At 43.3% G+C, this 14,713-nt stretch overlaps 1 protein-coding gene across 1 annotated transcript; it reads right to left on the bottom strand.

Annotated features, from left to right (window-relative positions):
- Positions 1-288: 288 nt before the first annotated feature.
- Positions 289-10,214, bottom strand: mrap2a (melanocortin 2 receptor accessory protein 2a). Its single transcript, XM_036539810.1, has 3 exons — positions 10,062-10,214; positions 5,471-5,570; positions 289-1,100 (listed from the first exon to the last, which is right to left on the bottom strand). The coding sequence occupies exons 1-3, from the start codon at positions 10,183-10,185 to the stop codon at positions 671-673; spliced, it is 654 nt and encodes a 217-aa protein (XP_036395703.1). The 5' UTR covers positions 10,186-10,214; the 3' UTR covers positions 289-670.
- Between the last annotated feature and the right edge of the window lie 4,499 nt (positions 10,215-14,713).

Genomic DNA, 14,713 nt, shown 5'->3' on the forward strand with positions numbered 1-14,713 from the left:
ATACCGTTCTCAACGATTACAACATTAAAAGCGTTTAGCTCTTAGAGTTTAGCTCTTACACTCTTAGAGTGTCCACCGTGAGTTTAAAGGCGGACGCATTGTCAGCTGGCAGAGCTGAAAACCATCTCACACATTGCACGTATGTCACATCATTATTGCACGAGCATGAATTTTTCACTACTAAGTACAGTTAAAACGAAACAACAACACTTTGATTTTAGTATATCTCACCACCAAATGCCCTTTTGGGCACAAGATTCCTCTCTGTCCACTGGACCTGGCATGCGGTGAGTTCTTAAGACAGAAGATGTGAGGGCTTTTATTTATAAAGAAAGGGCAACGAGTCTCCAGAGCCAGTTAGTCAATGGTTTCACCGAACTGTCAGCGTTTCCATGGAAAAAAAAGCCATGAAAAAGTGTTCTCTTCTTCTGTAAAAGCTTTGAACAGTATCAGGTAAGGAGTGCTGTCCTGGGTATTTAAAGAGTCATGCAATGCCGATGTACCTCCCGGCATGAAAGCACAGTTACAATGTGATGAATTGAGATGGGCGGAGCTTCTGCTGATGATGTGTTATTGGCGCTGAGGAGGTTCGTCCAATGAAGTGACGCGTACCGTGGGGGCGGAGCTTCAGCCGGCCATTCGTCAGGACCGTGGTGGGCGGGGCGGAGGTTCAGCTCAGGATGTGATGGGCACTGTGGGGACGGGACTCGCTGTCCAGTATGATCGGCGGCTCGCACAGCAGCAGGTCGTCGTCGCCCAGCGTCGAGCTGTGCTCGGAGTTCACAAAGTTGGGGATGTTGAAGTGCGCCAGGAAGTTGGCCTCTCTGTCTGTCCTGTGCCCCGACGGCGCCCCCTGGAGGTCCGAGCTTGCCGCCGCCTCCCCCGGGCTGCTGGAGCTCCTGCCATCCAGCTGGCCCCGCCCTCTCCTGCCGCCGGCCCTGCCCCTGCCCTGCTCCTCCTCGTTGATGTAGCAGTGGAAGAGGGAGCGGGACTCGTCCAGCAGGGGGCGAGAGCACACTTTGTTACCGGAGTCCTGGGGGTGGCTGATGTCCACCACACAGCTGGCCAGGCGAGCCCCCTTCTCACACTGCTCTGGGTTCCTGCATTAAGGGGGAGACGCGTCTACACTTGGTGTTTGGAAACACAAGGGTATGTCAGACAAACACCCCCCAGCAGAGGTAAGCACCGTACAGGTGAGTATTCTACAGGTCAGGTGAGGATTGTGCAGAGCTCTGTGTGAGCATGTCTGAACAGCCCAAACATAATCAACCGCATTCATTATCTTTTCAGCTTTCAAACAGAAAACTATATTACAATTATACTGCTACAGCAGTCATTTGTTTACTTCAAAACAGTGAAGGAACAATTCAGATGTCTTGTCTTAAAATCTTCAAGCTCCTGGTGACCTTCTCATTAAGCAACTATTAAGCCTCCAGCAGCTGTCTGGTGTTTCCATTTATAACAGATGGACCAGAGTCTGCACTCACAGTTATAGAGTAAACATCTCTCTGCGATACCAGATGGCACAGAGCCCAGATGAAGTATTCAGAAATCAAAGCTCTGCAGTGACGACCACAGTGGCAGGATGGAGCTACCTCAAACGACACCGCCTTGGGCTGTGCTTCTGTTGCCTGACTGCAACAGAGGGCAAGAGTGACAAAAACTCCACTTCTTATTTTTATCGCGTGTGGAATTCAAAGTGTGAAAACACTGTTCTTGTGTTATCTTTTACGGTGTAATATAATCATCTGGAAGTAAATTGTGCTCGAAAAGTAACGGTAAAATGATTCATTCGCATTAGTCATAAAACTGAAAATGTTAATATTAAGGCAAATTATATATTACGCTTCTGTGTTAAAAAGATGTCTCCGTTCAAATGTCATTTTCACATGGCTGCAACATTAAGATGAGAAATTACAGAGACTGAGGAAAGATAATTATTCTAGTTATATCAGAGGAGGGAATGACAGAGAATGAAGTCAAACAATCAGTGGGACACAAAAACCCATTGTGATGCAGCCATATATACATATTGACACACTGACACACACTAAGAAATGGCACTGGATGTAAAGCCAACAGTCTGTAGCATTACCAGTATTACACATTTCACCAAAATTTCAACAGTTCAGAAAACTGGCTAAAGCTAAATTAGCAAGATGCACCTAATGTAGATGCAATGACCAGGAACATGATATGCTTTGAAAGAAATGGTCAATTGCAACCAGGTCAAATCAGAATATTCCTTTAAATTGTTCCTTTTGAATTACTTTAAAAAGTCATTCAAGATGCAATGCACAGCATGGAAGGCCTTTCAGGAGGACATACCATCTTTACACAAACAAAAAAACAACTTCAAACCTTTAGCACTGTTATTCCATGTCTAAGGAGAGGTTACATTGACAGAAACAAATAAGTGGAATATCTAGTAGTACAATATGCAATCAAGGGAGAAAAGATGCTATTGTCTGCTCATGTGGGAGGTAATTCAAAATCACTAATTATATGTACAACACATACTTGAAATGGTTCTGTAATAGTCATCCTTTGCACTGTTGTTCTGTGTGTATGTGTGTGTGCGCGTGTGTGTGCATGCGTGCGCACGCGTGTGTGCGTGTGCGCGTTTGTGTGTATGTGTATGTGCGTGTGCGTGTGTGTGTGCGTGTGCGTGTGCGTTTGTGTGTGTGTGTGTGTGTGTGCGTGTGTGTGTATACTCCTTTCTGCATGTCTTCCCATGCTCTCTGTTGTATAAATACCTTGTGTTTGTGTGTTTGTACATGTTTATTCTCTGCTAATTTATTGAGGCCATGTAATCTAGTTCAGCAAACTAGTGCTAAAAATGTCAGGTCTCCACACACACTTTCATGGAGAAACAGCATTGCAAGTATCCTGTATCCTGAGAATATGAATAAGTTATGGTTTGGGGGAATGGTCTTCAGATGTCCATTCACAATTGCACACACAACCTTCTGCTTGACTTTATTTTTGGTTGAAATGTTACTTTTTTCTTCACTGTGTCAGTTAAGGGTATTTTACAATGTAGTACAATGGGCTGGCTCAGTAGCCTGGCAGTCTGACTCAAAGCTTAAATCCTCAGTCTAGAAAGAACAACTGGGTCAACATATTCTCAGCACCTTCCTCCTTCCTGTAGAAAACTGTGAACAATCTCTGATTAAGTATTTCTCACCATACCCACATTGCGAATTCAGAAAACCAGTTTTTTTGCCCTCAGGAAGGCAATATAAACTACCTCTCTGCAGGCTGTACAGACACAAAACCTCTGTCAAATAACATGGCTTAATTCAAAACATGCAACTGTAATATGGTGGGAAACGAAAACTATCAGCAAGACTATGAGATTGTGAGGGATTGTGCTAGGGGTGGAATGTTGATTACTCTTCTGCCTTTATGAGCTGTGTGTATGATAAGTTTCCATTACCAACTTTGTATTAATTCATCCTTGTAGACTGTAATCTGTAGTGATGTGTAAGTTTTTTTGTGTTTATGTGTTTTTAAGGCACTGTGGGCACAGCAGCACTTCCAAACATCCAAGACAAACTTCTCCCTTCAGGACAATAAAGTCATCTTGCATTATCTTTTAAATCTTTTAATGAGTCTCCCCAATTTTGTTTCATGGTAGTAAGTAAACTACGTCCAAATCTTTTTCATCTGTTATGACTGCTGTAATACATTTGGTAATGTCCATGATGTGATTCTCAGTAAATGTGTGTAATGCAAATGTTCCTTCTAGTTATCAGGGTTTTTTTTTTTTATTCTTTAGAAATCAAGGTAAACACGATGCTATTCAATAAAAAGTAAATTCGCATTTATTCGTCTCACCATATTAATGACCGAACCACAGTGCCTTGTACTTGTGATCTGAACTGATAGGTAGCTACAAAGGAACAAATTGCTCAAAGGGCCCTAATGCGTGACTGCTCTCTGGAGGCAAGGTTGCCTGTATAATCACAGTGTTTTGAAAGGGGCAGGGCCCCCGATCCACAGGGTATTTGTTTATTCAGGAAAAAAAAAGCTGGCAGCCACTATCAGTGAGGGCTAATTAAAATTTTGGAAGACGTGACACAGGACATGGAGCTCACGGAGAACAATAACAGCGAAAGCACAAATGGGGAGCCTAATTGTGCTTATCTGAAAAGCGGAGGCGCAGGGGCCATCTCTGAATAATGGAGCATCCGAATGCAGAGAGGCGCACCACTCTCCCCTTCTGGTGGACGAGTCAGACTGATAATTCGAAGAGATGATGTGGGTATGATGACAAAAGGCAAATACACCTCATATTTGCTAATTTTAGGAACACATCATTTAGGAAGCCATGTTTTCTGAAGGGGGGGAGGGTGGAATTAGACAACTGAGTGATCTGTGAATGCAGATTGCATTGAGAAGATGAGCAATTTCTGTACCGTACCAAAAGCAAGAAGACTTAAGGAACATTGAAAGGTAGGACTTACAGAGAGCAGTATGTCCATTCTGACACAGCATCTCTGGGGTGTCACTACATTGTCTGTCCATACAAGAGGCCGTAGTCCCTTACAGAAACATTCTCTTTGAAAAAGAGAGATCCCTATCTTGTTCCTTAAAAAGGAAGCAAATCCCTCTCTGCCCTGGAGAGAGAGACAGAGACAGAATCTCCCGACTGTGTGACACTCCAAGGATTATCAGAACAATTGAAAAATAGAACCAACTGAAAAATATATATATATATGAGAGAGCGAGAGAGAGAGAGAGAGAGAGAGAGGCAGGGGTTTGGTTTGGAGCCCCCGGAACTCGTCCCCACCCCTCCATCGGAGGCTGAGGGGTATGAAATTTTTTATCCAGCACAGTCGTTGATTACCAAGCACCTTGAGGATTTCACAGTTCAAACATGCACCTATCACTCAACATCCAATCCACAATTAAAGATGACTTCTTTCCAAATTAACCAAGCTTAGACTGCACCTGCATCTACATTGTCATGTGTAATTTAACAGTCAAATAGCTCACTTAAAACTACCAGCGCTTTTTGTAGTCAGATCCATTTGGAATTTCCTTTTGTACTAATTTAGCTCTCCTGTCAGCAAGAACCTATACGCAATACTCAAACAGGAGTGGTGAAGCAATGCAATCCGCTGATACACTCACACACAGCCAACAGCTACTATTCACTGTGCCACAGTGCACCACAGTGGACCAAACACTGACTCGAGGATAGGTGTATCTCCGCTGACATTATCTAAATGACTCGCAGTTGCCTTAGGAACCAACAGAAGGCGCCAAAGTGGCAGGCAAAGGAAATCTTCGCCAACAAAAAACGTTTTTGGAGACAATGAATGAAGACAATTTTGTTCTACCTCTGCAGACTGCCAGTCTTCATAAAGTGTTTCTGTACAATGGAATTCCACTGAAATGACCTGGAGGGAGTGAGACATGACTGACAGGTATTGGACGATAACGTCGCAAACAGGTGACTCACTCTTGATGTGGTGCTCCGGTCTTCGTCAGCAGGGTCAGAACGAAGAACATGAAGATGACGAACACCGCCAGGCCGACCCAGAACCCGATCACAATGGAGTCTGCAAAAAAAAAAACCCCGGTGAGAGATTATCAATCCACCACACAAAAAAATGTGTCCCGCAAGAACACGCACACACACACACACGCACATACACACACACATAAGCAAGCACATGAGTACACATACACACACGCACACACAGGAATCATTCACAGGAAACCACAGGAAAAAGCACACATTGTCTGGCAGAATGATCCATAACTGACTGAGGAAATCTCAGCCGTGCAGGTGTACTCTATGGAGCAGCGTGCCAGGCCAACAAACAGTCCCACGATCCCCCTCCTGTCCTCTTTGCCTCACTACTCACCAAGAAAAAAGAAAAAGAAAAACACCAGCTTCAATCAAAGGTACAATGCAGCATCGGCCAATCAATGCTCAGCAGCTCTGCTCCACTGCCAGAGAGAAGCACAGCAGTGACTGTATCATAATGAGCCCTGAGGCCATCCCCGCACACCGGTGCCCCCACAACAACCGGTCGGCCGCATGGGAGAGAACGTGCAAAAACCCCCCCAGAGGACTGAGACATCAGCTGAGGCGTCAGAGACACCAGCTGAAAGGGGGACGCTGCTGGAGCCGTCATCATCATTATCATTATTGTCACCATCTTCATCATTGTCATCTCCGCAAAACCCACGGGGGTTCGCAGCCCCCATCACTTCTCGGAACGGTTCCAGAAAACCGGCCAATTTGTCTGAAGCGACCCTACTCGCTGGGCCGCCTAAAAGCACCTGAGTGCTAATAGCGGCAAATTACCTGCGAACCGCTTCTAGCTCAGAAGCATGTGTTTCCAGGGAATTTGGTCAGGCGCGCTCAATATGCCCCTCAGTGGTGTGAATTCAGCCAGCATCCAGAGACTGTGAGAAACTCTGAGTATTAAGGGAGAGGAGGCTGAATGGGAAGAGCAGTGAGAAAATCACTGCCGCTGAATGACAGCAAGCACAGTGTGAAGCCTCTCTCTCTCTCTCTCTCTCTCTCTCTCTCTCTCTTTAATTCAATCCAATAACCCTCATTGGCATGGCAAATCTGCAGCCTTGCCAAAGGGAAACAAACATTTGTACACAGACTACACGGATGCTAAACAGAGGTGATAAAATGTTTAACTCTGCAAAGTGTAATTTTGTACTAATATGCCTCCCTTTTAAGTGTCCACCCCCACTACCCATTGTTCTCTTTCTCTCTCTTGCCTTCTCTATGTATTTGCCTCACACGAGTAACACTAAAACAGTATAATACAAAAGAAAAGAGACAGGTTACCTGTTACAGGATCCTCAAAGGCAGAGCGACTTACTTACATACAGTAAGTTACAATTATTTCCATTTATACAGCTGGACATTTACTGAGGCAATTGTAGGGTTAAGTACCTTGCCCAATGGTACAGCAGCAGTGCCCCAGTGGGGTACTGAACTGGCAACTTTTTGTTACAAGCCCAGCTCCTTATCACTATGCTACACTGCTGCCCCACAGTAGCTGATGACCTGCTATGAGATCCTCAAATGCCGAGTGCTTACTGCTGGTCCCTCAGGCTGTGGCTGGACCCTGGAGCCAGTACTGCTCTAAGAGCCCCTGGTTTGTTGGGGGATTGTGGGGCCAGGTTAGTAAACCCAATTAGTTAAACCAAGAGCTACACACTGCTCCAACCCTGTGGCAAAATGTAGATGCTAAAGAATTTTGGACCGCAACCCTGTGTCACTCCATGCTCCTGAGTCAGGAACCCTGATCTCTTGCTTCCAGTTTTCATACCATATTTGTTCTCTGGATATATTAAACTTTTTCCCTTACCCCGCTTCAAAGCAGTTTGAGAAATAGCCCTCCATGGAATCAAATGCCATTGTGAGGTATGTGGAGCAGGTGAATATTTCTCCTTTATTTCTTGGGAGAGTCTGTATGCTGTTGTGATTTAGCTATGATCTGAAAGTGGTCTCTTTGATATGAGAGTGAATGCATTTATTACCAGTTGTTCTAAATCAATAATGGTGTACTCTACCACTCTGTAACCTAGAGCTGAGCTGTAAGTGTTCCCTCTAAAAGAGTTCAGTCTGGTCCTGCAATTAATCAATAATGTGCAGCAGTGTATCATAGTGGTAAAGGAGCAGGGCTTATAGCCAAAAGGTTGCTGGTTTGATTTCCTGCTGGGGCACTGCCACTGTACCCTTGGACATGATACCCAACCCACAACCGACTCAGTAAATATCCAGCTGTATAAAAGGATAGCACATACAAAGTGTAACCTATGTAAGTCGCTCTGCCAAATAGCAATAATGTAATGTAATATAATAATGTAAAAACCAAGGCCTCGACAGATACAGAGATGTTCCTACATTTTTATTGACCGCATAGTCATGTTTATTACGGAACGTCTATTGTGTGGCAAAGGGAGATGTTATCAAATAAATTAGAATATCCTTCTGTGCTATGGAAGTCAGCGTGTTCCTGTCCTTGAGCCATGATTTCTACACAGTAACGCATTCCCGTGGGCATGCAAGAGGCATATTTCAGGGTGATTTTGAAAATGTTCTGCTTGTAGTAACGGGAATAAACGTATGGGATGGGACTTATGACGCACACCAATGTCTGACAGCAAATATGTACCATCGTTGCAGATCCTCAGCTATATTTTATGATATTTTTTACTGTTTCCATATATACAGTAGGCTAATGGTGCCCCCACATCATGCCTTTAGATCCCTAGCACACTAGACTGTTGCATGTTTCAGGGACAGAAGCGTCATCTCCCTGAAGCCTGAGGGACAATCAATGGACGTGGAAGACTATATATATGTCTGTCAGGGACTACAATCTTCAGCCCAATGACAGACCCTTACATATCTTCCATGCAATTTCAATTTCATATTCACTTCTTCATATACATTTAATAGATATTATTGACCACAAACTGGACTACAGATATCTCTCTCTCTCTCTCTCTCTCTCTAGATAAAAGTCCTTGGAACTCCAGAGCTCTGCGGAGAGGTGTCTCACCTTATTTCAGGGACACAGACAACACGCATGCCATGCCCACGCATTCGCATTCTGATCTACACCTCAGCTGTAAATTGTCGTTCATCAACCCTTTACATTTGTCGGAGCTCAGGCAGGGACTCAGGCGCGGACCACGGGAGCGTCGGGTTCCGTGCGTCTTTAATGGAATCGTCAGGCAAAGCGCTAATCCGAAAACAGGCAGGGTCGAAAACCGGGAGACAGTCCGTGGGCAAAGCAAGGATCGGGAAATCGGAGCAGGCAAGGTCGGGGAACCGGACAGGCAGGCAATCAAGCAAACGAGGCAAGGAGGCAGGCAAAAACGAGGTCAGGGTACAAGCAGGGTCGAGAAACGGAAAACAGGCAGACAGAAGCATAAAGCAAACGCGGGGACGAAACAGGCGAAAAACACTGTGACGAACTAGCAACCGGACAGGGAAAAGCAGGGAACATATAGGGCAAGGCTGACGAGGGGATGGAAAGCAGGTGTGCAGGCAATCAGGCGGGCGGAGACCGGGCGGGGAGCGGGGCAGGAAAAACACAGGGAAAACAAAAGCACGACAGCTAAGGAGGCGGAGCACTGACAACATTAGTAGGAAGTCACAACAAAGAGAACTTTCTCCTCATTAAAAATTACAATATTTTCATTGTATCATTAGCCATCTCATACTGCTTTAATTAAAGGAAAAATAATAGTTTCTCATTTTTATTATTTATTACTGAACTGTCCAGAGACTAGACTTAGAACATATTTTTCAGATATTCTCCAACAGTTATTGGGATATGCTATTTGTTTTAATCTTTCAGTTTCTTCTTTTAATTAACCAGGATAAAAAAAATCTCTTTTTTGAGGGACACCTGGCCAAAACAGCATCTTTACAAGCGGCAAAGAATTAAAAACATAAATGAACAAAACACAAGATAACGACATACCAATATACAAAGGCGTACACAGCCAGAAAGAAATGAATCAACCCTATGAAAGAAACAACTACACTCCTCCTTCACTTTGCACAAAGGTTTTAAAGTCTCTAAATATGTAAGCACTTCTAATTTAATGCATCGGGAGTCTGGGTACAATGAAGGCTTTCGACTTTCGACTGTATTATGTATATTATGTGTGCGGTCGATGCGGTGTCAAGGACGCAAACCACATCTGAACAGGAGTGAAATGGATTGATGCATGCATACAGTTTTATCAACCTACGCAGAAGGAAAAAAACGGAATCCCTCTTAGATGGAGAAAAACTGTCTCCAAACAATACAACACGCTACGGTGGTGGAATGCGAGGTGATCACGAACACACTGAGAAAAAGCCATTCACACAATCATATATACCCCACCACAGAGCACTGCAAGGACAAAACATGAGGTTTTCAGTAACTACACATACCATCTATTGCATCAAGAAAAAAACATCTTTAAAAGAATCATCTTTTTAAAAAAAAAACAACAACTAAACGCATCTGAGAAAAAAACATTTTTTCTTAAATTCATTCTTTAAAACTCACATCTGTGCGCCTTAAGTCCTTCGAAAGACACTGGTTCATCATCGTCGTAATATTCGTATTCCCATATGTAGTCTGGACCACGATCACTAGAGTGAGTTTTATTGGGATTGTGGAACTCGGACATCTCCAACAGCCTTCAAGGGTTTCAAGTGAACTGGGAGTAAATTAGATATATAAAATTAACATTAAGCAGTATATGTCACCAACGCAACTTGAAATTACGAGATTTAAACGTCACAGAACTCCATTAGCGTCTAATTCATCTGATTCCCTGGCAGCAGAAGAAATAACGCACTTCGCAAATCACGCAGCCGCGCGGGTATTTACAAGGCATCCGATTCCTCAAAAATCAAAGCATAGTTCAATCCGAGACGTCACGAAAGGTGGTTTATGAAAGAGAGCTTGGGGGGGACCCAACCCAACCACCGAGCGCATTGCACCGCGCCTGCTTCTCTCAGCTCCTGTCAGTCTCCGCACGATCCGCACACAAACGCCTCACTTCTGACTCCGTTGATATCGGGAGGGTGTGCTGCGCGATCGTGCGCGGTGATCTGGGGGCGGAGGGAGGGAGTATATGAAATTCTCTCAAAATGAGAAATAGGTGGCGATGATGACGCAGATATACGACCCTATTACAAACTGCAAACACAACAGCTCTAATTGACAAAATAGAGCACACGAGCATTTACAAAGAAGAGGGAATTTCCCAGGGCAGAGGAGTATCTCTCCCTTGTTCCTATAGAATTCTCCAAGGTGCTGAATGGAAGTTTTTTGTCAGTTTATTGTCGGCTGTAGAGTGCATGTAGCAATAACCTGCTGCAGTCATCAATGGTCAAACATATGGGTCTCGAAAAGGAGCAAATCTTCCACTAAAAAGCAAGATAATTTACAAGCAGCAAAGTAATGGAAAGAAACTTACGTGCGTAACTAAGTTCATTCATTATGACAACATGCATAATTGGAGTGCGACTGCAGTGAGGTCGACGTGTTGAATCGGTCACGCCCTGGCCAACTCCGGAGTAAACTGCCTGCAAAATTGCATTCAAGAGAAATGTAAGATGTCTGAATACGAGTGAACCATAAAACCATAAAACACAGATTAAATTTTAAGTAATTCGTTCTTCACTATTCTTGCCGCACTGAGGACCTTTTCCTTCACTGAAACCATCAATATAGTCAACGCTATTTCCTCACATAAGTGATCGATCCTACATTATGCTGACGCTCATTAGTGTTCGTTAGGCGCTCGTGTGATCTAAACCCTCTCTGCTTTCTGTCCCTCTCTGAATGCTCTTCCGTGATGATTGATGGAACAGGGAATCCGTTTTATTCATTTCCACAGGTGAAACCGTCTCACCTCCTGAAGTTCAGTACATGTTTTTGTGTAGCAGCGTCTTCTTTTCAATGATTAATTCTCTCTGTCCCCAGAATACAGAGAGACATAATTACTATATCTAATTACTATAAATTTTTATATGTAGGCCTATTTGAATGAAATGAAAGAAAATTCAATTAAATTATTTCTGGGTGCTGCGTGGGTACTGATCTGTGGACAATGAACATGTCACGATAATTGCTTACAGCTGTGAAAACAAAACCCCTTCCTCCTCCTCCTCCTCGTCCTCCTCTTCTTCTCGTTAATGGTCGTGAAACAGTCATTTTACTCTTAGATCAGCCATCCGCACACAACGAAAGAGACTAGGCTAAAATTTAGAAAGTGCGGTTCTACCTTCTATAATAGCTACGTTGTCATAATCTCCCATTGCCTAACCACATAGAGTAGCATGTAAGGAACACACTGGCCTACTGTAATGGTAGCACTTGGCAGGCAAGTGCCATGTTTTTTTTTTTCTTCCACCAGCAATAAAAGAGTCAGTTCAGCTTGACAAATAAGGACATGCAATAGCTATCAGGGATTTACTGAATATGAAATGAAAAGAAAAACCAGCATCGCTGAAGAAGGCAGTGGAAGGCACTGAAATCTAAGACATATGACACTAACAGAAGGATTATTTCCTTCTTTAATTAGCTACTGTTTGGAGGACAACTTCTAGACACCACTCACACTTCACAAGGGAGGCGGAAAGCTTCTTTTAGCACAAATTGTTCTTTCAACACGACGCATGATGGATGGAAAAAACGGATCACCTCATTTTGCGTTTCCATAGTAATGACATAATTTGGATGTTGTTGGGCCAGTTCCATCCTGTGTGTAGGCTTCGGCTCATTGTGAATGGATGGTAACAGGTGTACTCGAGTCATTCAGATTGTTACTGCAACACTCACCATTCATAAATGACTTCTCAGGAGCTCAAAGGAAGACGTTCATTATCTGAAAGGTTGAGCTGGCTGAAACAAAGCCCAGCAACAACAGATCATCCATGCAACACTGAATCAGTGCGCCATTCAAGCTTTACACACTGCATCCTTCTTCCATAAACGTGACTAATAACACTTTTTCTTAACATCGACCAGCTAAGGAAAAAAAACAACTTTTCTCAGAAGACTACATAATTGCTGTTAACGCTACCACAACAAAATTAGAAAAAAATATTCAACAATATGACTGTGTGAGTGTGGTGTGCAGGACTGAGGTGTTGGAGACTATACCTGGAAGTGTCTCATGTGTCAAGAGGAGGCTGAAGCACAAACACTATGTCTTTAATAAACAAAGAATGAATTTACCGAAAAAGTAATCTCAGGAGAAACCAGCACCTTTGGACTGCTCAAAGTGCTTTTCCTTCTTGGAAAGCACGCCAGTCTTCACCCTCACCTCCTGGGAATCAGACGAGCCACACACACACCCTGCTGATAAGCAATCGCCTGCAGAAACACAGAATTATCTTGAGGCTCTCTGCTCCCGCAAAGCATGGATTGGAGCTCTCCAAGGTGCTGCAGCTCTGGAGGGACGGGCACTGTCCATGGTGCCACAGCGCCAGAGGGATGGACTCTCTCCAGTTTCTATGTTCAGGGGACTGCCCTGCACGACATAACAACAGGACCAGGTGTCTTTGTTGTATCCTTATCCTATCATTAAATTTTCCTGTGCGACTCCTGCTTTTCTGAGCGTTTGACTTCTATTTTGTTTTTCCTGAACTTTTAAATAATAGTCTATAAAGGAAATAACCATGAAATAAATTTTTAAAAGACCCAAGAAACATCTCTTGACCTGGGCATTATTGTAGACGATAACATGCTCTCAGGTTTCCTTCCCAGATGAATAAAACGAATAAAGATCACAGAAAGCTCTCCAAATTTGCTCTTCATTTGAAATCAAAATGCATTTAAACTGTAATCACCCTCTTAAATAGTCTTAGACAGCCAATTAAGTACGTAGGGTCTAATTTAGACATCAATAAATGTTTCTTAATGGCAGCAGAAATGAAGTAAGAGATTAAACTGAGTAAAGGCAATGAGTGCTTTTTATTATTAAAAAAAAAGTCAGAACCCCAAGCCTGTCTGATTATATCTGCCACACACCAACAAAATATCTATACTGTTTATCATTTACAATGTCTTGTCCTGTCATGTCTTTTGCGGTTGTACTGTTTTATTGGTAAATGGCATGAGAGTTACTCCTACCTCCCTATGGGGACAGCTCAGTGTTCTGCTGAGATATGTGCCATGACCTTCAGTTATCTGACTCCATAATGTATTCTTAACATCTGGGGTTGTTCTGCTGGGCTTGACACCCAATAAACAGTGGAACAACAAGTGTGCAGTCTGACTCCATCTCTCTCTGATTACAAATAAGAGAGACTCTCTCGGTTTTGTGAAATGGCCTGTGAGTTCTGCTTTTACCTCCCAGCAGCACTCAGACCTTCCAGTTTCATGCCTTTTCAATATCATGCAGGTTTCAATCTCTTCCATAAATCAATAATACCAGATCCAGCAGGTAATGGACTTGGGGCTCCTCTTAATTAACATGAAAGGAATTTGATCTAATTTATTACTGAAAGGTCATCTTTGTGTTTTTACTTCTGATGTTTTTTTCACTTATATAGAAATGTGTATGGCATGTATGATCACAATAAAAAGAATGCTTTAACCGTTTATGGATTATCTGAATTTATATATTTTCATATCCACCAGGTGGCAAAGGGCTGTACTATGACGATGCTACCTAAATCACATTTCTCAAACAATGCTCTCCTCTGCACCTCTAACAACAAACCATAATTCTAAAGGGTTCTTGGTCTACACTAGGCTTGACGGGATTTGCTTGTGCAAATGGCTTTAGTGTTCATATGCAGTACAGCCGCCTTTATGAACTTACTGACCGATGGTGAAACAGCAGATCTCTGACATCATAAAATAAACTGGCCACACAGTTCATTTTGCAGGGATTCTGAACAGATTCTGAACAGAGTTCCATTACCAATTACACCCAGGGTAGGAGGCAATGCTGGTATTTCTGGATGGAGTATGAAGCCTACGGTCAATGGATGCTGAACGCAAACATAGGGTGAAATTTAATTGTCTTAAATCAAGTGGCCTAAAAAGACTTCATGACTCATGATTTAAGAGAAAGCTGTGAGGTCCTGTTTATGCAGCAGCACTGAGAGCAAGGTAATGTCATTATCCAGCACTGAAGTTCATAAACCCACAGCAGGGCACCAGCTGAAGATGTGAGACTGGAGAATCACAGACAA

Source organism: Megalops cyprinoides, chromosome 10, assembly GCF_013368585.1.
Source record: "Megalops cyprinoides isolate fMegCyp1 chromosome 10, fMegCyp1.pri, whole genome shotgun sequence".
Taxonomy (NCBI): Eukaryota; Metazoa; Chordata; class Actinopteri; order Elopiformes; family Megalopidae; genus Megalops; species Megalops cyprinoides.

Bases quoted from the DNA above. Each gene is read 5' to 3' on its own strand.
- mrap2a (XM_036539810.1), bottom strand. From the start codon at position 10,185: ATGTCCGAGTTCCACAATCCCAATAAAACTCACTCTAGTGATCGTGGT. The intron at 5,571-10,061 runs GTGAGTTTTAAA...TTTTTTTTGCAG, and splicing joins AGGACTTAAGGCGCACAGAT to ACTCCATTGTGATCGGGTTC. The intron at 1,101-5,470 runs GTGAGTCACCTG...CCCTTAATGCAG, and splicing joins ACCGGAGCACCACATCAAGA to GAACCCAGAGCAGTGTGAGA.